At 44.5% G+C, this 23,311-nt stretch overlaps 2 protein-coding genes across 7 annotated transcripts in view; one reads left to right on the forward strand and one right to left on the reverse strand.

Moving 5' to 3' along the window:
* The window catches only part of ncf2 (neutrophil cytosolic factor 2), a 55,501-nt gene extending 49,666 nt beyond the window's left edge, over positions 1 to 5,835 (reverse strand). For both annotated transcript variants that reach the window (XM_063064053.1, XM_063064052.1), the window contains exon 1: positions 5,660 to 5,835. In XM_063064053.1, coding sequence (XP_062920123.1) covers positions 5,660 to 5,833 — 174 coding nt within the window. In that variant the 5' untranslated portion in view covers positions 5,834 to 5,835. The remainder of the gene's footprint in view (positions 1 to 5,659) is intronic.
* Positions 5,836 to 6,280: 445 nt separating this feature from the next.
* LOC134354793 (nmrA-like family domain-containing protein 1) lies at positions 6,281 to 22,894 on the forward strand. 5 transcript variants are annotated; one of them, XM_063064055.1, is made up of 5 exons: positions 6,281 to 6,414; positions 11,019 to 11,285; positions 12,173 to 12,428; positions 19,128 to 19,321; positions 22,589 to 22,894. In XM_063064055.1, exons 2-5 carry the CDS (start codon positions 11,022 to 11,024, stop codon positions 22,769 to 22,771), a joined length of 897 nt encoding a protein of 298 aa, XP_062920125.1. In that variant the 5' UTR covers positions 6,281 to 6,414; positions 11,019 to 11,021; the 3' UTR covers positions 22,772 to 22,894. The 5 variants fall into 5 exon arrangements, with proteins under 5 accessions (XP_062920125.1, XP_062920127.1, XP_062920124.1 ...); XM_063064057.1 differs by lacking the exon at positions 6,281 to 6,414 and adding an exon at positions 6,443 to 6,584; XM_063064054.1 differs by lacking the exon at positions 6,281 to 6,414 and adding an exon at positions 9,120 to 9,494.
* Positions 22,895 to 23,311: the final 417 nt, after the last annotated feature.

Here is a 23,311-nt window from a genome sequence, read left to right on the forward strand (position 1 = left end):
ATTGCATTGACTTTATCCCTCATATACATGAGAAGTAAAAATCTTTATGTTACTTCTCCATCTAAATGTGCAATGTACAATTTATAGTAATTTATAATAAATAGCATGACCAACAGGATAGTCACTATAACATAGAAATACAGTTGTGTCAGCATGAGTTAAGCAGTCTGATGGCCTGGTGGAAGAAGCTGTCCCGGAGCTTGTTGGTCCTGGCTTTTATGCTGCAGTACCATTTCCTGGATGGTAGCAGCTGAAACAGTTTGTGGTTGGGGTGACTCGGGTCCTCAAAGATCCTTCGGGTCCTTCTTACACACCTGTCTTTGTAAATGTCCTGAATAGTGTGAAGTTCACATCTACAGATGCGCTGAGCTGTCCGCACCATTCTCTGCAGAGTCCTGCAATTGAGGGAAGTACAGTTCCCATTCCAGGCAGTGATGCAGCCAGTCAGGATGCTCTCAATTGTGCCCCTGTGGGAAGTTCTTAGAATTCGGGGGGCCATACCAAACTTCTTCAATCGTCTGAGGTGAAAGAGGCGCTGTTCTGCCCATTTCACCACACAGCCAGTACGTACAGACCAAGTGAGGTCCTCAGTGATGTTTATGCCGAGGAACTTAAAGCTGTTCACCCTCTCAGCCCCAGATCCATTGATGTCAATAGGGATTAGTCTGTCTCCATTCCTCCTGTTGTCCACAACCAGTTCCTTTGTTTTTGTGACGTTGACCATTCATTTTAATTAAATGATCTTAAATATCTAGTTGGAAGTGTGATTTAGATCACAGGGCAAAGGACTGCTAACTAAATATTCTGTGGAACAAATTCTTCCCCATACTCTGGAACAGGCCTCCTGTACAATAAAATAGACTCTTCACCTCACAGACTACCCCTTTACGATCATACACCTTTGTGTTTACCTGCACTGCACTTTCACTGTAGCTTGTACACTTTAATCTGTATTGTGATTGTTTTACCCTGTTCTACCTCAATGCATGTGTAATGAATTGACCTGCATGAACAATGTGCTGCTGTTGGGTGAATGAAGTCACCAGAGAAATTACAGGTAGATACAAAGCAGCTTCTTTGTTCGACAAAACAAGGAACAGCAGACATCATATGGCGAGACTTTCCGTGAAAAGGACCGTCTGGCCTAACGCGAGGCTCCCTTTTCTCTATGCCCAACATCAAAGGGCAGCTCCACATTTACAATGTATGGGCAATGCTTTCTTTGAAACTACATGCAACCACACCTCCTGATTCACATCCACACCACGGACACAGAGATGAATTTTAATCAGCATTGTCCGGGATGGGATTTACAGCTTTTAGGAACCCACTGTTAAGAGCTGCACTCCAAATTAAATGCACGGTGCATTTTCAGATGTGAAGACTGGGAGCCAAAGTCGATTGTTAAATGTGTATGTCCTAAACCAAAAAAACAAATCACTGGAACAGGTGCAAGACAAGCTTTTCACTGTATCTAGGTAACATGTGACCATAATAAGCATAAGAATGAAAATATAATTCGTGGAAAAGATTTGCCAACATTAGAAAATAAAAGCAGCTGGGTTAGCGAGTAATTGCAAGTGGCATTTCAGTAGTGGATTAAGATCTCTGAGCACTTAATGAAGAGGAAGAGGTTGCAGAAGAGGTAAATAGCATGTTTATCTTTTGCTGATATAAGTACATCTGCAACGTGACTTGAGAAGATGGTTTTCTGTTTGATACTGACCTCCTGTTGACAGTGCTGGCAAAACTGATTCAGGAGTAATTAGGCCTTCTCTTCTGCATATGGTCATTGCCGAAATGGAGTTGCATGATAAACGAAGCCGTTAACTTTGCCCACACTTGCAAGCTCAGAGCTGCCATTTGCAATACTCCACAGATGTTATAACAACCTTTCCTTTAATTGATTTGATTATAACATTGACCCGTCACCTTTCATTTTGGTATATTTTGAAGCAAATTTATGTCTGCGTCACGAGCTGTTTCATTTCCCCTTTTCAACAAAGCACTTAAATCTATTACATACATCAACCACGCCCTTCCCCTGAAAGCGCAGACCCCCTAAATTCTTGATAAATTAAAATGACATAGGTAGGAAAAGGGATGAGGTCCTGAAAGAAGAATATAGGGAGCTAGGAAGGGAGTTGAGAAAAAGGACCGCAAAGGTAGTAATCTCGGGATTACTGCCTGTGCCACGCGACAGTGAGAGTAGGAATGCGATGAGGTGGAGGATAAATGCGTGGCTGAGGGATTGGAGCAGGGGGCAGGGATTCAAGTTTTTGGATCATTGGGACCTCTTTTGGCGTAGGTGTGACCTGTACAAAAAGGACGGGTTACACTTAAATCCTAGGGGGACCAATATCCTGGCAGGGAGATTAGCGGGGGCTACTGAGGTGACTTTAAACTAGAATGGTTGGGGGGTGGGAATCAAATTAAAGCGGCTAGGTGTGAGGAGGTTAGTTCACAACAGAGGGATGGGAACCAGTGCAGAGAGACAGAGGGGTGTAAAGTGAGCGTAGAAGCAAAAAGTACAAAGGGGAAAAGTAAAAGTGGCAGGCCGACAAATCCAGGGCAAGCATTAAAAAGGGCTAAGAGAGTTGTAAAAGAGCGCCTGAAGGCTTTATGTGTCAATGCAAGGAGCATTCGTAATAAGGTGGATGAATTGAAAGTGAAGATTGTTATTAATGATTATGATATAGTTGGGATCACAGAGACATGGCTCCAGGGTGACCAGGGATGGGAGCTCAACGTTCAGGGATATTCAATATTCAGGAGGGATAGACATGAAGGAAGGGGAGGTGGGGTGGCGTTGCTGGTTAAAAAAGAGATTAACGCAATAGAAAGGAAGGACATAAGCCGGGAAGATGTGGAATCGATATGGGTAGAGCTGCGTAACACTAAGGGGCAGAAGACGCTGCTGGGAGTTGTGTACAGGCCACCTAACAGTAGTAGTGAGGTCAGAGATGGTATTAAACAGGAAATTAGAAATGTGTGCAATAAAGGAACAGCAGTTATAATGGGTGACTTCAATCTACATGTAGACTGGGTGAACCAAATTGGTAAAGGTGCTGAGGAAGAGGATTTCTTGGAATGTATGCGGGATGGTTTTTTGAACCAACATGTCGAGGAACCGACTAGAGAGCAGGCTATTCTGGACTGGGTTTTGAGCAATGAGGAAGGGTTAATTAGCGATCTTGTCGTGAGAGGCCCCTTGGGTAAGAGTGACCATAATATGGTGGAATTCTTCATTAACATGGAGAGTGACGTAGTTAATTCAGAAACAAAGGTTCTGAACTTAAAGAGGGGTAACTTTGAAGGTATGAGACATGAATTAGCTAAGATAGACTGGCAAATGACACTTCAAGGATTGACGGTGGATATGCAATGGCAGGCATTTAAAGGTTGCATGGATGAACTACAACAATTGTTCACCCCAGTTTGGCAAAAGAATAAATCAAGGAAGGTAGTGCACCCGTGGCTGACAAGAGAAATTAGGGATAGTATCAATTCCAAAGAAGTAGCATACAAATTAGCCAGAGAAAGTGGCTCACCTGAGGACTGGGAGAAATTCAGAGTTCAGCAGAGGAGGACAAAGGGCTTAATTAGGAAGGGGAAAAAAGATTATGAGAGAAAACTGGCAGAGAACATAAAAACGGACTGTAAAAGCTTTTATAGATATGTAAAAAGGAAAAGACTGATAAAGACAAATGTAGGTCCCCTGCAAACAGAAACAGGTGAATTGATTATGGGGAGCAAGGACATGGCAGACCAATTGAATAATTACTTTGGTTCTGTCTTCACTAAGGAGGACATAAATAATCTTCCAGAAATAGTAAGGGACAGAGGGTCCAGTGAGATGGAGGAACTGAGCGAAATACATGTTAGTAGGGAAGTGGTGTTAGGTAAATTGAAGGAATTGAAGGCAGATAAATCCCCAGGGCCAGATGGTCTGCATCCCAGAGTGCTTAAGGAAGTGGCCCAAGAAATAGTGGATGCATTAGTGATAATTTTTCAAAACTCGTTAGATTCTGGACTAGTTCCTGAGGATTGGAGGGTGGCTAATGTAACCCCACTTTTTAAAAAAGGAGGGAGAGAGAAACCGGGGAATTATAGGCCGGTTAGCCTAACGTCGGTGGTGGGGAAACTGCTGGAGTCAGTTATCAAGGATGTGATAACAGCACATTTGGAAAGCGGTGAAATGATCGGACAAAGTCAGCATGGATTTGTGAAAGGAAAATCATGTCTGACGAATCTCATAGAATTTTTTGAGGATGTAACTAGTAGAGTGGATAGGGGAGAACCAGTGGATGTGGTATATTTGGATTTTCAAAAGGCTTTTGACAAGGTCCCACACAGGAGATTAGTGTGCAAACTTAAAGCACATGGTATTGGGGGTAAGGTATTGGTGTGGGTGGAGAATTGGTTAGCAGACAGGAAGCAAAGAGTGGGAATAAACGGGACCTTTTCAGAATGGCAGGCGGTGACTAGTGGGGTACCGCAAGGCTCAGTGCTGGGACCCCAGTTGTTTACAATATATATTAATGACTTGGATGAGGGAATTAAATGCAGCATCTCCAAGTTTGCGGATGACACGAAGCTGGGTGGCAGTGTTAGCAGTGAGGAGGATGCTAAGAGGATGCAGGGTGACTTGGATAGGTTGGGTGAGTGGGCAAACTCATGGCAGATGCAATTTAATGTGGATAAATGTGAAGTTATCCACTTTGGTGGCAAAAATAGGAAAACAGATTATTATCTGAATGGTGGCCGATTAGGAAAAGGGGAGGTGCAACGAGACCTGGGTGTCATTATACACCAGTCATTGAAAGTGGGCATGCAGGTACAGCAGGCGGTGAAAAAGGCGAACGGTATGCTGGCATTTATAGCGAGAGGATTCGAGTACAGGAGCAGGGAGGTACTACTGCAGTTGTACAAGGCCTTGGTGAGACCACACCTGGAGTATTGTGTGCAGTTTTGGTCCCCTAATCTGAGGAAAGACATCCTTGCCATAGAGGGAGTACAAAGAAGGTTCACCAGATTGATTCCTGGGATGGCAGGTCTTTCATATGAAGAAAGACTGGATGAACTGGGCTTGTACTCGTTGGAATTTAGAAGATTGAGGGGGGATCTGATTGAAACGTATAAGATCCTAAAGGGATTGGACAGGCTAGATGCGGGAAGATTGTTCCCGATGTTGGGGAGGTCTAGAACGAGGGGTCACAGTTTGAGGATAGAGGGGAAGCCTTTTAGGACCGAGGTTAGGAAAAACTTCTTCACACAGAGAGTGGTGAATCTGTGGAATTCTCTGCCACAGCAAACTGTTGAGGCCAGTTCATTAGCTATGTTTAAAAGGAAGTTAGATATGGCCCTTGTGGCTACAGGGGTCACGGGGTATGGAGCGAATGCTGGGTTCTGAGTTGGATGATCAGCCATGATCATAATAAATGGCGGTGCAGGCTCGAAGGGCCGAATGGCCTACTCCTGCACCTATTTTCTATGTTTCTATGTTTCTATGTAAAACTTCTCAGATTCTTTTCCCCCCGTCTTCTACTAAGATTTACAGTGTTGACATAATTATGTAATATTTTGGCTTATTTTTAACGATTAGATAAAACAGTACAAAATCTCTCTGGTTGGCCCTGCAGAGTGACCACTCACCCACCTTCTCAGCCTCGTTCAACTGGCCCAGTAAGAGGTGCAGGGAGCCGATGTTGAAGCAGATTTTGGAGCTGGGCTCCCGAATCGCAGCGAGAGTATCCAGCGCCGTTATCCATTCTTGTTGGTCCGCTGCCGTGATCGCCTCATCCCACAGCCGTATGGTGTCGGTCAAAGACATGCTGGTCTCCGGGTCTACGAGCGGGGGCTGCGATGTGTGAAACCGCGTGTCCTACACCGGTTCCTGACACCGCCGCGTCTGCCCAGTTTCTTCGAACGAAGCGTTGCAAATCAACTTCAAACGCAAGACTGACTTCTGGGCCAATTTCACAGGAAATCAGAGCACTGACTTTGCCACTTGACTCAGCTGACCAGCATGAATAGGCAAGAGCGCTAAAAGTATCTGCTGGACTTCACCCGCACACCGTTCGAAACATTTAAACATTGCAATAATGTGGATGAGGGGAAGTGAAAAAGACGTGGGCGATTTAACAGGGCCAATTCCAACCCCTCCCTACGCATTTTCCGTTTGTTTTGATTTTCCACTTAATAACCAATGCATCCGCTCATTGGATTTCTTCTGCTAATTGTTACCGAGGAGCGAGCCGTGATGCCCTGACGCAGGGCTGTGCCCCCACCCTGATCGCTCTGCGTTCATGTTTCCCCGGCAACAAAAATACCAACTCTGCCTCCCAGTGCGAGCCGGCTGCAGAAGCCGGAACTACCACAGTTTGGAACTGGGGCAGACGCTGCTGAGATTTGGTGAGTTCTTTGAGGGACGTGCCTCATTTCACGTCCACGCCGTGGATTGCGTTGTCCTGCAACACACATCAAAGTTGCTGGTGAACGCAGCAGGCCAAGCAGCATCTATAGGAAGAAGTGCAGTCGACGTTTCAGGCCGAGACCCTTCGTCAGGACTAACTGAAGGAAGAGTGAGTAAGGGATTTGAAAGTTGGAGGGGGAGGGGGAGATCCAAAATGATAGGAGAAGACAGGAGGGGGAGGGATGGAGCCAAGAGCTGGACAGGTGATTGGCAAAAGGGATACGAGAGGATCATGGGACAGGAGGTCCGGGAAGAAAAGCGGGGGGGGGGGGGACCCAGAGGATGGGCAAGGGGTATATTCAGAGGGACAGAGGGAGAAAAAGGAGAGTGAGAGAAAGAATGTGTGCATAAAAATAAGTAACAGATGGGGTACGAGGGGGAGGTGGGGCATTAGCGGAAGTTAGAGAAGTTGATGTTCATGCCATCAGGTTGGAGGCTACCCAGACGGAATATAAGGTGTTGTTCCTCCAACCTGAGTGTGGCTTCATCTTTACAGTAGAGGAGGCCGTGGATAGACATGTCAGAATGGGAATGCGATGTGGAATTAAAATGTGTGGCCACTGGGAGATCCTGCTTTCTCTGGCGGACAGAGCGTAGGTGTTCAGCAAAGCGGTCTCCCACTCTGTGTCGGGTCTCGCCAATATATAGAAGGCCACATCGGGAGCACCAGACGCAGTATATCGCCCCAGCCGACTCACAGGTGAAGTGTTGCCTCACCTGGAAGGACTGTTTGGGGCCCTGAATGGTGGTAAGGGAGGAAGTGTAAGGGCATGTGTAGCACTTGTTCCGCTTACACGGATAAGTGCCAGGAGGGAGATCAGTGGGGAGGGATGGGGGGGACGAATGGACAAGGGAGTCGCGTAGGGAGCGATCCCTGCGGAATGTAGAGGGGGGGAGGGAAAGATGTGCTTAGTGGTGGGATCCCGTTGGAGGTGGCGGAAGTTACGGAGAATAATATGTTGGACCCGGAGGCTGGTGGGGTGGTAGGTGAGGACCAGAGGAACCCTATTCCTAGTGGGGTGGCGGGAGGATGGAGTGAGAGCAGATGTACATGAAATGGGGGAGATGCGTTTAAGAGCAGAGTTGATAGTGGAGGAAGGGAAGCCCCTTTCTTTAAAAAGGGAAGACATCTCCCTCGTCCTAGAATGAAAAGCCTCATCCTGAGAGCAGATGCGGCGGAGACGGAGGAATTGCGAGAAGGGGATGGCGTTCTTGGAAGAGACAGGGTGAGGAGAGGAATAGTCCAGATAGCTGTGAGAGTCAGTAGGCTTATAGTAGACATCAGTGGATAAGCTCCAGAGACAGAAAGATCTAGAAAGGGGAGGGAGGTGTCGGAAATGGACCAGGTAAACTTGAGGGCAGGGTGAAAGTTGGAGGCAAAGTTAATAAAGTCAATGAGCTCTGCATGCATGCAGGAAGCAGCACCAATGCAGTCGTCGATGTAGCAAAGGAAAAGCGGGGGACAGATACCAGAATAGGCACGGAACATAGATTGTTCCACAAAGCCAACAAAAAGGCAGACATAGCTAGGACCCATACGGGTGCCCATAGCTACACCTTTAGTTTGGAGGAAGTGGGAGGAGCCAAAGGAGTAAGGACTATTAAGAGTAAGGACTAATTCCGCTAGACGGAGCAGAGTGGTGGTAGCGGGGAACTGATTAGGTCTGGAATCCAAAAAGAAGCGTAGAGCTTTGAGACCTTCCTGATGGGGGATGGAAGTATATAGGGACTGGACATCCATGGTGAAAATAAAGTGGTGGGGGCCAGGGAACTTAAAATCATTGAAAAGTTTAAGAGCGTGAGAAGTGTCACGAACATATGTAGGAAGGGATTGAACAAGGGGGGATAAAACCGTGTCGAGGTATGCAGAAACGAGTTCGGTGGGGCAGGAGCAAGCTGAGACAATAGGTCGGCCAGGACAAGCAGGTTTGTGGATCTTGGGTAGGAGGTAGAAACGGGAAGTGCGAGGTGTGGGAACTATAAGGTTGGTAGCAGTGGATGGGAGATCCCCTGAGCGGATAAAGTCGGTGATGGTGTGGGAGACAATGGCCTGGTGCTCCTTAGTGGGGTCACAATCGAGGGGTAAATAAGAGGAGGTATCCGCAAGTTGTCGCTGTGCCTCGGCAAGGTAGAGGTCAGTACGCCAGTCTACAACAGCACCCCCCTTATCGGCGGGTTTAATAATAAGGTTAGGATTAGTGCGGAGGGAGTGGAGAGCAGAGCGTTCCGAAGAAGTGAGGTTGGAATGGGGACAAGGTGCAGTGAAGTCGAGACGGTTGATGTCCCATTGGCAGTTAGCAATAAAGAGATCCAGAGCAGGCAGAAGACCAGAGCGGGGTGTCCATGAAGAAGAGGAGGGTTGAAGACGGGAGACGGGGTCATTGGTGTCTTTCTTCCCGGTCCTCCTGTCCCATGATCCTCTCATACCCCTTTTGCCTATCACCTGTCCAGCTCTTGGCTCCATCGCTCCCCCTCCTGTCTTCTCCTATCATTTTGGATCTCCCCCTCCCCCTCCCACTTTCAAATCCCTTACTCACTCTTCCTTCAGTTAGTCCTGACGAAGGGTCTCGGCCTGAAACGTCAACTGCACCTCTTCCTACAGATGCTGCCTGGCCTGCTGCATTCACCAGCAACTTTGATGTGTGTTGCTTGAATTTCCAGCATCTGCAGAATTCCTGTTGTTTGCGTTGTCCTGCCCCCGTTTGGTCACTTGCTTGGTTCAGTGTTTCCAAGTGACAGGTCAAACATTCTGATAGTCCACTTCATTGTACCTCAGGTGGAAAAGGGGCGATGGGTGGGAAGGAAATTGTTTTCTCCCATAACAGTCAACATATTGTCAATGAAGTTGCTCTTTGGCTCATGGTCTGGGTCCTATGATCTCAAGCTTTCCAGGTTTGATCGAAGAATTCATTAATTAATGAGGATCACTAAAGTTCCTAGGTGGACTCCCAATTTACTACAAAAGGGTTTGCTTCCTGGGTCCAGGAACCTGTGGGTGACAACCATCCCAAGGGCCAAGGTGTGGGCCCAATCCTTATTTTCTCTCTGTCGAAGATGAAGAGGGAAAGGAGAGCAGGAGCAGGTTTTGGGAGGAAAAGGCTGAGATTTGGAGCTGGCAGAGCTGGGGGCTGAGGAAAGAGCAAGAGAGGCCCCTCCATTGGTTGGGATTGATCATGGCTCTCGCATTCCACCTGTCTTCGTGATACGCAGACCAGGGCAGTACGAAATGGAGAGCAAGTTACTGCCAATGTAGCAGGTTCCTCCTCACTTTGCATCCGATTAAATCCAAAGGTATGGCAGAGACCAGCAGCATTTCAGGAGTTGCCAGTCAGCACTGAACTTAACGTAAGACTGCCTTAGGGACTCCATCTCCAGATTCCTCTTCAGGGTTTACTCCTTCCCCAAGGCAGCGGAGGTTTGAGATCAGACTTTTCCTTGTCTACCACAAAAGTGATTGATTTTAAGGCGCCAGTAACCCGCCTTTGCCCTCTCCTGTCTGTAGAAATGGGTCCGCTGGGCTTAGTGGTTGAAATGAAAGCCAGGAGCTGGATTTGGTTGTCAGAGGCTATCTGAGAAGCAAACCATTGGGAGCATTTAATAGGTACTGTAGTGGGAGCTTATCCCACTACCACGCTCACCTGTAACAACCTTAAGGAACCAAAGATGAAGAGAAAGAAGGTGGAAAGAGCCAATGAGCTGCTGCTGAGGAAAGGAGAGGGAAAATAAGTTCAAAGTGCAGGGGGAAAATGGTGGGAGGAGAGAGACAGACAATAACCTGACAGCAAGAGAATGGGACGGAAGTCCTCCAGCACAGAACTGGGGAAGGCAAAGAAAAGACAGCATGGTGAAGGTGTGATGGCGAGGGGAGGAAGCTGGTGAGCAGACGGGGGAAGAGGGGGGAATGAAAGACAAAGACTGAATAGGAAGAGTTCAAGAGTGGCACAAGACATTCATTAATGCAGGGGTCACAGAGAGACGTCCAAGTCTGGGGTGGGTAAATGAAAGCACGCAAATTGCAACCAATATACGGCCATGCTTGACGGTTTGCACACCCAGCACCCAGTGTGTCCACTGTGCAGCGTCCATCAGTACAGTCAGTGAAGGAAGCCAAACTGATCAGCCACTGTCCCTCATGAACATTGCCCCAGCCGTCTCCTTGCTCAGTAAAATGCTCACCCAACTCTCTCTTAAGGACATTTACCATCTGAGAAGGAAAGAATTTTACTAATTCACAGTTCCACAATCCCCATCTTCATCCTTGGGTCAGGTCTGGTCATTTTAAGCTCCATCTCTGTGCTCAACAGCACAAATCCAAAGCCCATTTCCATCTCAGGCAGCCAGCTCCCAGTTACCACACTCCAAGATAGCAGCTGCAGAATTTTATCTGTACTCTGAAACATATATTTGAAAAAAATTACAACGATAAGTAATTTTGGTGAAAATATTTAAAATGAATTGCAGAACATTTTTGTGATTTTCTCTACAGTTAACAACTGGACGAATTGAAGTTCCCCAGCTAAACCTTTGAAACCTTCCTTTGCAGAGAATGACAGAGACTGTGACTGTTTTTGGTGCTGACAGGCAGCAGGGGAATGCTGTTGCCACTGCCTTGCTGGAGGATGGTGGTTTCATTGTGCGTGCAGTAGTGCGAGAGTTAACCTCTCCCACAGCTCAGCTACTCCAGGCAGATGGGGCACACATCACACTGGCTGACGCTAATGACCCAGCGAGTGTGGACTCTGCTCTGCTTGGTGCACAGAAGTGCTTCGCGGTCACGCACACTGACTTTAACAACAGGGATCCGCTGCAGGTTGGTTAGACTGTCGTTCACTGTGAAACACCCAAACACAGCGCAAGTTCCATTGTTTTAGTCAGGACCACAGCCTAGACAATCTTATTAATGAGATGTTCTCATTTTCTAATCTAATGAATATACAAAAGGAGGTAAAGGAAGAATTATTAATGAGTACAGTATCCTTTCTGTAGTGAAGAGTCAGGCATGACATCCATTACCGGGACATTAGAGGGACATTCACATCTTGGTGTCAGTACAGGGAACAACTATGTGATAATTCCTTGAGTCCTGGGGTAGTGGTGAAGAAGCATGGGGAAACCCTGGCCTTCAAAACAGACCGGGAATTATTAGTTTTGGAGATCTTAAAGTTAGCAAGTGGAGTTGAAAGAAAGAGGTGAAAGAACAAAACAATCAAAGTTATCTTTGACTAAAATCCAGAGATGACAGAGTGGGTAGTGAAGGCAGTGCTCCGAACAGCTAGGACAGGAAAGGAATTTGGGAAAGAGTTACTTGTTCATTGATCCAGCTGCCAATCCCATAACTGAGTCAGTAAATGACCACATATACAAGCACATCAGCTGCCCTATATACACCTCCCCTCTTAAGTGAACTAACCATTTTGGAACATAAAGTCCATGTTCTTCATGAGTTTAAGAAAGTTTATAGGTGCCAGATATTGTCACAGAATGTAAAAGCACCGGGGTTACTGGTGACTCTAGCAATTTTACCACGTCCCATATCACCTTTCCATTTGGGTAGAATCTGTATCCCAGGTGCTCCCATGCAACTGGGATGATGAGGTAGAATCCTCTGAAGCAAACAAAAGCAGTCTGTGTCATTGAATGTCTACTATTTGGAAACAGTCATACTTTCTTACCAAAAGCCCTTCCATCTTTCCACAGGATGAAATTCAGCAGGGATACAGGATGGCTGACGCATGCAAAAAGCACAACATCGGGCATATTGTTCTGAGTGGGGCCCATCACGTCCACAGGAAGTACAGCCTCCCGGCCAGGCACATGGATGCAAAAGCCTGCATTAATGATTACATGAATGAAATAAATTTGCCCAAGACTGAGATAATAGTTCCATTTTACTTTGAACATTTTCTGACAAAATTTAAACCAAAGCCAGTTGGAAATAACACTTATAAAATTGGTAAGGAATGAAATTTAACTTTAGTGAATTGTTATTAGAATAAACTCTTCTATTTACTATAATCTTCAAGGAAGGCAATTCCAAAGAGTTCATGATGTATCCCTCAACACATCATTAATAGCCACGCTACAGTGAGTTGTAACCGTATGCAGTGGGCAACTGATAGCAAGGAGGCGAATTTATTTTTGATCTAGTTGCCTATATTTTGGGACATGCTGTGATACGGGAGATCATGGAGTGAGTTGGAGACAGTTCCTTGCAGACCTGACACACCATTTGTAAAAAGCGAGCGGAGCCTGTCAGGACTTCTCTATGGAGCAGGAAGTTGCATAGTGAGTGGAGACAGTTCCTGGTGGAAATAAGGTGCCAGTTTAAAAAGGTGAGCAAAGCCTGTTGGGACTTGTCTGCCAAGCGGGAGATTGTTTGGGTTAATAGTAACTTAGCGAGGGCCAATAAAAAGAGGAGAAGTTTAAGTGGAGCAGCCGTTACATGAGTGGACAGTGGTAGAGTGAGCAGGCTTTAGCTCAACAGGCTTCAGCGAGAACAGGTGCAGGCTAGAACTTAAATTTGAGAAGTTAGAGGTATAGCAAGTGTAGTCAGGATAGTAGTTCAGGCAGTAGAATGCTCCTCCTGTAAGTTGTGAGATTTCAGGATACCTAACAGTCACCCTGATGACTACATCTGCAGGAAATGCACCCAACTTCAGCTCTGGACTAACGAGGTCAAAAACTGGAGCTGAAGTTGGATGCACTCAGGACCATCTGGGAAGCTGAAAACTTCTTAGATAAGACATTTGCTGAGGTGGTCACACCCAGCAAGCAGACTTCAGATGGTGGCTGAGTGACCACCAGGAGAGGTAAGGGGAGAAGCAGTCACTGTAGGGTACTCCATAGCCATTCATTGAAACCCATTGAATATTGAAAGGCCCAGATAGAGTAGATGTGGAAAAGATGTTTCTATAGTGGATGAGTCTAGGACAAGAGGGCACAACCTCAAAGTAGAGCAGAGTTTCCCAACCTGGAGTCCATGGACCCCTTGCTTAATGGTATTGGTCCATGGCATAAAAAAGGTTGGGAATCTCTGGGAATAGAGGGACATCCATTTAAAACAAAGATGAGAAGAAATATCTTTAGGCAGAGAGTGGAGAATCTAGGGAATTCATAGCCACATATGGCTGTGGAAGCCAACTCATTGAACATATTTAAAGCAGAAGCTGATAGATTCTTGGTTAGTCAGGGAGTCAAAGGTTACGGGGAGAAGGCAGGAGAAAGGTGTTGAGAGGGATAATATATCAGCCACGATGGAATGGCAGAGCAGACTTGATGGGCCAAGTGACCTAATTCTACTCCTCTGTCTTATATTTCAGCTAGCCACCCATAGGAGCTGCAAGAAAGCTCAAATATGCCCCACTGAAAAGGGGAGAGGTTGGGAAAAAGAATCAGGTGGTAGGGGGAAGTGACACAACCTTACCATTACAGGGGTCATGTACCAACTTTGAGCACTTCAGACGTGGGAGAAGGTCGTCAGAAATTGCTCTTGGCTTCAGAAGTTCATGAAAATCACCTTTTAAACCCTTTCAGCTGGACAGGGAAAAGGGTTATTTAAGATTACAGTAGGATCTAGATGAACCTGTATCTCCAATTTCGGTGATTTATACGCTTGTTCTCTGAGGTCCTTCTATTATACTGTACAACAGTCTCCACTGCCCTGTCATTTACTGCGCAAGTCCTCTGCACTGTCCAGAATATGTGAATTTGTAAGTTTTTAAGCTGGTCCAGTAAGTGGCACTTACCATTTGGACTGTTGTGATGATCAGCCAACTGGACATTGAGGCACTAACTGGTGCCAGCCTGTGGACAATGGCTCAATGTGATTGGGAAATCAGACTAGACTGTTCACTATTTCAGAATCTGATGGTTTGCTTCATGCACTGAAGGCCCAAACCAAAATTGTTCATCTCGGTAACCGGTACAGTCAGTCAGCTGGATTGCCAGGTGCTATAGCTTTCTCCAGCAGTAGATGTTTCAATGATTGGTATTTCTGTCATGGGTTTGAGGGCAAGGAATAACTTAGCAAGTGTAATTAGGGCAGACGAGTTGCGAAGAACTTGCTGTAGTTTTAAATAGTAGCAGCACCCTGGCCTCTGACGATCACTGCCAAAAATCATTGAGGGAAGACTCCAGATGTCAGAATGCAATCAATCCAAAGCTGAAGTGAACAGAGCAATGTCCAGTGAGATCAGCACCACCAGGATGTGATCTTCTGGGTCACGCTCTCCCTGACTGACTAGGCAGATGTAAAAGTCCTGAAGAAATCCATCAGTATCCAGATCAACATTTATCCTGCAGCCATTTGATTCCAATAAGTCTATCAGTAGCTAGAAGTGTCTGTCCTTCGGATGTTCCAAACCATTACTTCTGCATTCAGAAACAGAGCCCTCAATAGCAGGATCCCCAACCTTTTTTATATCACGGATCATTAGCACTAACAAGAAGTCCAGGGATCCCAAGTTGGGAACCCCTGTTCTACAGTTTCCTCTGGTAGCTCATTCAATCTTCCCACCACCCTCTGTTGGAAAAGTTTGCCCCTCCGGTCCCCTTTGAATTCTTTCCCCTCTCATCTTAAACCCATGCCCTCTAGTTTTAGATTCCCCTACCCTAGGAAAAAGACTATGACCAGTCACCTTATCTATGTTCTTCATTTTTAAATATATATAAGGTCACTCCTTAGCTTTCTGTTTTCCATGGGGGAAGAAAATCATAGTCTATCTAGCCTCTGCTTATAACTTAATCACTCCTGTCCCAGTAACATCTTTGTGAATCATTTCTGTACCCTTTCCAGCTTAATGACATCCTTCCTATAGCTGGGCATTCAGACTGCATGCAATACAGCAAATGTGGTCTCACCTGCATCTTGTAATATGACATCCCAAATCTTGTACTCATTGCCCTGACTGATGGAAGTAAGGATGCCAAACATGTTCTTCACAATTCTCTCTACCCCTGACATCACTTTCAGAGAACTATATAACAATGAGTCCTAGTACACAAAGAAGTTAGAGAGCTTAGTGGCATGGTGTCGACAACAACCTTTCCCTCAATATCAGCAAGACATTGACTATAGGAAGGGGCAGTGCACATGCTCCTGTTTACAATACTGGGCTACAGAAGATTAAGAGCTTTGTTCCTAAAAATGAACATCACCTGTAGTCATCTTCTCATCTTTTTATCCAGTCCTGATGAAGGGTCTCGGTCAAAATGTCGACTCTTTACACTTTTCCACAGATGAGACTGGCCTGCTGAGTTCCTCCAGTAGTTTGTGCGTATTACTTTGATTTCCAGCATCTGCAGATTTTCTCTTGTTTGTGATCACCGGTAGTTCTGGTCCAACCACGCAGTAGATCAACTCAGCAGTGCCCATGGTTCCTCAGGAGACTAAAGAAATTTGGCACGACCCCTTTGACTATTACTAATTTTTATCAATGCACCATAGAAAACATTCTGTTTGGATGCTTTACAGCTTATACGGCAACTGCTCTGCCAGAGACCACAAGAACCTACGTAGAATTGTGGACACAGCTCAGCACATCACAGAAACTAGCCTTCCCTCCATGGACTCTATCCGCGCTTCTCACTGCCTTGGTAAAGCAGCCCACACAATCAAAGACCCCTCCCACCCCAGGCATTCTCTCTTATCCCCCCTTCCATCATGATGTAGAGACTAAAGCTTGAAAGCAATTACCACTATGTTCAAGGACAGCTTCTATGCTGCTGGTATAAGGCTATTGAATTGTCCCCAGGTATGGACTCGATCTCACAATCTAACTCATTATGGCCTTGTAACTTACTGTCTGCCTGTGCTGTATTTTCTCTGAAACTGTACACTTTATTCTGCACTGTGGTCTCGCTTTCCCTTGTACTACCTCAATACACTCTTGTAATGAAATGAACTGTCTGGATGGCATGCAGAGCAAAGATTATCACTATACCTTGTACATATGACAGCAATGAATCAATTTACCTATTCAAATTGCTATTCTTTGACCCACTTCCCAAGTTGATCTATATCCTGTTGTAATTGTAGATAACTCTCTTCACTGTCCACTATGCCACCAGTTTTGTTATCCACAAACTTACTAACATTGTCATCGACTTTTTCATTCAAATCATTAATAGATGACAAACAATAGTGGACACAGCACCTATCCCTGCAGGACACCACTGGTCACAGGTCTCCACTCTGAAAAACAACCCTCCACTACCACACTCTGCCTGTTACCACTGGTCAGTTCTGAATCCAGTTGATTAGTTCAGTATGGACCTCAAGTGATCTAATCTGCAGGACCTTCTCAAAGGCCTTGCTAAAGACAACATTGACTGCCCTACTCTTATCATTTCTCTTGATCAGTTTAGTCATAAAGTCATAGAAAAGTACAGTACAAAAATAGGTCCTTCAGCCCATTTAGTCTTTACCAAGCCTTTTAAACTGCCTACTCCCATCGACTTGCACCAGGACCATAGTCGTCCATACCCCTACCATTCATGTATCTATCCAGACTTCTTTTAAGTGTTGAAATTGAGTTCACATGATCCACTTGTGCTGGCAGCACATTACGTACTCTCATGACACGCTGAATGAAGAAGTTTCACCTCATGTTCCCCTTAAACTTTTCACCTTTCACCCTTAAACCATGACCTCTGGTTGTAATCCCACCCAACCTCAGTGGAAAAAGCCTGCTTGCATTTACCCTGTCTATACTCCTCATAATGTTGTACACCTCTATCAAGTCTCCTCCCAATCTTCTATGTTCCAAGGAATAAAGTCCTAACCTATTCAATTTTTCCGTATAACTCAGGTCCTCCAGAACCAGCAACACCGTTGTAAGTATTCTCTGTATTCTTTCAAACTTATTTACATCTTTCCCGTAGGTAGGTGACTAAAACTGCACAGAATGCTCCAAATTAGCCCTCACCAACGTGATATACAATTTCAACGTAACATCCCATCTCCTGTACTCAGTACTTTGGTTTATGAAGGCCAATGTGCCAAAGGTTTTCTTTATGACCCTATCAACCATTGATGACACTTCCATTGAATTATGGACCTGTATTCCCAGATCTCTTTGTTCTACCACACTCCTGAAGGCCCTACCATTCACTGTGTAAGACCAACTCTGGACGGTCCTACGGAATTGCAGCACCTTGCACTTGTCTGCATTAAAAAAAAACTCCGTCAAGTCTGTGAGATTGATTTCCCACATTCAAGTTGTGCTTACTGGCAGCCATCAAGTCTACTAATTACTTTACTAATCGCACTTTTTCTCGGAAACGGTCACTGCAATCAGTAGCCAGTAACTTCCCTTTTGGAGTTGAGCTTTAGAACCACCTGTACGACTTGGCATTTTTGCGTTGCGAACTGAAGTCTTGAAGATACAGGATGGTTGCGGCATGGCGAATACGTACCAAATTGAGGCAGGGCCCTGGCTCAAGAGCGTGGAATGAGCCAATGTTTGGCCATTGCGGGAGCAGACTTTGAATCGATTTTAACCGGTAGAACCAAGGTGAGGCGAGAGCAAGAAATGACCCACAGTTTGGCTGATTTAAGCGCCTGGCCAGTTTGAAAAGCTCAGGGTGTTGGGGTTGGAGAAGGGGGATGAGCTGGTGTTCAGCTGGCTGCTCACAAGCTTTACTGGTCTCTGCATTGAACTGAGGCTGTGGCCTGCAACTAACAGGCTCCTGGATTGACTGTGACTGCGTGTGGACTCACTTCCGTGAACTTCAGTTCTGAATGTTATTTGCTTACTTTTATTGTTTGTACAATTTGATATTTTTCTCCACATTGGGTGTTTGGCAGTCTCTTTTAAATAGCTTCTATTCGGTTTCTTTGTATTGTGACTGGCTGTAAGGTGACAAATCTCAGGGTTGTATATAGTATAAATACTTTGATAATAAATGTACTTTGAATGTTGCTGACTATCTCTAATCATCCCTTGCCTTTCCAAATGCTGCTAGATCCTATCCTTTAAAATACCCTCCAGTAACATTTCCTCTAATGATCTTTGACTCATCAGCCTGTAGTTTCTTGGCTTGTAGCCTTGTAGTCTTTGTAAAATAAAGGCACGACATTCCCCCCTCCAGTCTTCCCCTGCATTACCTACGATGCAATGAAAATATGCAAATATTTCTGCTAGAAACCTTGTAATTTCTTCCCTGGTTTCCTATAATATCCTGGGGTGCACTTGGTGAGGTACAGGAGATCCATCCAATTTAATATGCTATGAGTGCAAATCAATAAGCATTTCCTCTTTTATAGTATGGCTATGTTCCAAGATATCACTGTTCATTTCCCGTATTTGTGTAGCTTGCAGGACCTTCTCCATAGTAAACACAGATGAGAAATTGTTTTGAGACCTCACCTATCTTCTGTGGCACCACACATAGATACACACATTGATCTTTAATAGAACCTATTCTCTCCGTTTTATTCTTCATATATTTGCTAAAGAAAGAAAGTTTAACCTTTTCAGAGTATGAAGCAAAAATAAATGTAAATGAGTTTTAACATTAAGCTAATGGTTAAATTTAGAATCAGTATTGTTACAAACTTTTTATTGGCTTAACAAGTGTTGAATTCTTTCCAGAGATGGAAATATTCCAGTGTCTTATTTCTTTGGTTTTAGACCTTGTATGTTCTTTTCAGCCATTCCAATGGGAGAGGTTGCCATGGATGGAATGAGCATCAAACAGATTGGTCCAATCGTGACAGTTTTATTTAAAAACCCGGAGCGCTGGATGGGGAAGAGCTGCTTTCTATCTGCAGGCAGGCTGACAGTCCCGGAATATGCACAAATCCTGACTCATCACCTGCGTCCCAAACAGTTTAAAGATTCCCGGGTATGCTTTATCAAGAAATCAAGTGCCATGATACTAAAAACAGAAAATGCTGGATACACTTAACAGTTATTTCCTCAGCAAGATCTTAAATGAATATTTCTCATTTGTGTTTACTGTGATAACTATTCATGACAATATCCATGGTGGGAAAAGCAGTTAATGTTTCAGCTCCAGGCAGGGTTCTAATGCAAAGTCCTGGGCCAGAAACAGTAACTTGTTCTTTCCACAGATTTTCAGAATCTGCAGTTTATTTTCATTTACTATGGTTATCATGCAGGATAAAAACAACGTGACATTACTGTGGTTGAGGCGTAGGACACACTGACATTTTACCCAGGAACATTAATGGGAAGAGTAGAGTGAAGATTTACAAGGGGAAACAAATAGTCGAATATTTTGGTTCAGTCTTCGTGGAAGAGGGTAAAATGCGAGACAATTAAGAGTGTGATGAAAATGAGGAATTAAGGGAAAATTATATAAATACAATAAATTACTGGAGAAATTAATGGGACTAAAAGCTGTTAAAATCCTGAAAGCTGATCATCTGAATACAGCCTACCAAAAGAAGTGGCTGTGGAAATAATGGATGCTCCCTTTAGAACATAGATGAGTAGAATACAGCACAGGAACAGGCCATTGCGCCCACAAACTTGTGCCAAATCAGCTAAAAAAAAACAAATCAAAAACACCCAAACACTAATCCGTCCTACCTACACCATGTCCATATCCCTCCATCTTCCCTATACCCATGTGCCTATCCAAATGTCTCTTAAAAGATTCTAATGTATTTGCCTCTACCACCACACCAGACAGCATATACCAGGCATCTACCACTCTCTGAGTAAAAAACTTAGCCCTCACATCTCCCTTGAACCCACCTCCCTCACCTTCAATGCATTCCCTCTGGTATTAGACATTCAACCCTGGGAAATAGATACTCTCTGTCCATTCTAAGTATGCCTTTCATAATCTTGTAAACCTCTATCAGGTCTCCCCTCAGCCCCTGATGCTCCAGAGAAAATACCCTAATTTTACCCAGCCTCTCATGATAGCACATGTTCTCTAAACCAGGCAGCATCCTGGTGAACCTTTTCTGCATTCTCTCCAAAGCCTCAACATCCTTCCTGTAGTGGGGCGACCAGAATTGTATGCAATACTCAAGATGTGGCTTCACCAGAGTTTTATAAAGTTGTAACATAACCTCCTGACTTTGAACTCCATGCCTTTTCTAATAAAAAGCAAGCATTCCATAAGCCTTCTTAACCACCTTATCGACCTGTGTAGCCACTTTTAAGGAGTTACGAACTTGGATCCTAAGATTTCTCTGTTAAGGACCTTGCCCTTATCAGTGTACTGACTTCTTGCATTTGCCCTACTGAGGTGCAACACCTCACATTTATCTGGGTTAAATGCCAGCTACCATGTCTCAGCCCACATCTGCAACTGGTCTATATCATTCTGTATTCTTTGCCAGTCTTCTATGCTATCCACAACTCCACCAATCTTGGTATCATCTGCATATTTACTAATCCACCCATCTACATTTTCATTCAGATCATTTATATGCATTACAAACAGCAGAGGTCCCAGCATCGGTCCCCATGTAGCTCCACTAATTGCAGATCTCCAGCTCAAAGAAGTCCCTTCAACCACTACCCTCTGTCTTCTATTGACAAGCCAGTTCTGAATCCCAACAGCCAATTCGCTGCGGATCCCATGCACCTTAATCTTCTGGATTAGCCTCCCAGGAGCACTTTGTCAAACACCTTACTATAATCCACGTAGACAACATCCACTGCCCTAACCTCATCGATCTCTCTTGTCACCTTGTCAAAAAAACTCAATCAAATTGGTAAGGCGTGACCTGCCATGCACAAAGCCATGCTGGCTCTCCCTAATTAGGCCGTGGGTTTCTAAATGCTCATATATCCTATCTCTAAGAATTCTCTTCATCAATTTCCCTACAGCTGATGTGAGACTCACTGGTCTATAGTTCCCTGGATTTCCCCTTGTTTCCTGTTTAAATAGAGGTACAACATTAGCCACTCACCAGTTTTCCGGGACGGGCCCAGCCATCTTGTCTCTAGCCTCCTTCAATAACCTGGGGTCTTAAGTACCTTAGTACTCCTTAGGACACCCAACATTTCCTCCTCCTTGACCTCTAAATGCCCTGATATATTTATACCCTCAGCACTGATCTCCTGGTCCTCCATATCATTTTCCTTGGTAAATACTGAAGCAAAGTCCACACTAAGTACCTCACTCACATTCTCTGCATCCAAGCAAATTTTACCTCCTTTATCCTTGAGTGGTTAAGGAACCTAAATAAGGTAAATGAAATTCTCCTCCACAGTGTTTACAAAGCCTTCACAAAGATATATTTAGAAAAAACTTCACATAATCTCATGCAAGTCACAGGCAGGCAACTATTCACAATATGACCTGATTCAGTGAACAAGATCACATTGAACCTGACTGCCAACATTTTGGTTGGTGCTCACTCACTTCCTCATCCAAAATGACCGTCTCTGGAAATAGAGGGCCAAGTAAGGAGGGCATGTCATTCACTGAGCTCCACCCTGGAGTATCTGACACCTATGATGGTTCACTATTCTGAGCAATTTTGAATTTTTAAAATCTGTGACATTCAGAGCCATTACAAAATGTTCAAGTCAGATAAAAGAATTAAAAATAAGCATTAAACACAAAAATGCGCTGTAAAATACCCATTTCTTCAGGATTGATGGCTGCACTTGTTTGAAGAGCATCTATCCCTTTATTCTTTGATGCACAATCCTCCTCCAGTCTTCTCCCTCATTAATGATACTGTGAGCATTATTGTCTTGATCTTTATAATTCTAGTTAGTGCACTTCCTTATTCTTGCCCTCTGTTTAAATGTCATGATTGATCTCATCACCTACATTGAGATTTAAACAGATTTCCCTTCCTTTTGAAACCTGCAAATTCATGAACCCTGACCATGCAGTGTCATTCCCCTCACTGTGCAGTTTTTCATCCATGCCATTTTAAACCTTGGCCTTTAAACCGATGCTGGGAATATCCCTATGAAACAAGATATCTCAGATATTATCTAGTTTTCTGATTGAAACATCTCCTGGTACATTAAAGGCCAATAAAGATAAATCCTCCCAGCTCATAATACTATTCAATATTCCTGAATTACATTTGTGCTGTTAAGTACTGCCTGAAATCAGGACAACATTATTGTAATGATCAGAATGATGCTTTCACTTTTATTGCGACAGATTTCTGTCCGAGAGTTTGTGGAGTCCTATGGAAGACCGGGGGCTCAAGACTTTGGGAACATGTTTGAATTTTGGAAGAGAGGTGGACAGAAAATGAACAGCACTATGAGTTTTGAACTCTATCCGGAGTTACAAACGTTCCAGCAGTGGGTTTCAGCCAACACCATTTCACTGGACAGTTAACTGGCAGTACCAACAACAGCCAGTCCTGTGGCTGGAACAAAATGCATGTTTCTGAAATGTTTCCAAAGACATGATGTGGGTCTTCAGTAAACTTGTATACCAAATACTCAAAAATAAAGTTAATATTTTAGGTTCTTTTAAAATTACTGTATTAAAACTTTGTCTCAATCTAACAACCTTCATGTACAGGGGTAACTTAGATTCCACCTGCAAGCCATATGCACTTTGCTTGGAGGTGTTGTGCCTATTATAGTCCTCAGTGTAACTATGACCAGAAAATCTATTTATTAGGCACATTAAGAAATTAATGTTGGCCAGGACACCTGGTCCCTTTCCAAATGGCACCATAGACTATTCCTTCAACATACACAAGATGCTGGAGGAACTCAGCAGGCCAGGCAGCGTCTGTCACATCTGCTCTTAGGATGAGGCTTTTCATTCCAGAACTAATGAGATGTCCTCCTTCTTCCAAGAAAGGGGCTTTCCTTCCTCCAACATCAACTCTGCACTCAACCATATCTCTTCCATTTTGCGTCCATC

Source organism: Mobula hypostoma, chromosome 12, assembly GCF_963921235.1.
Source record: "Mobula hypostoma chromosome 12, sMobHyp1.1, whole genome shotgun sequence".
Classification (NCBI taxonomy): Eukaryota; Metazoa; Chordata; class Chondrichthyes; order Myliobatiformes; family Myliobatidae; genus Mobula; species Mobula hypostoma.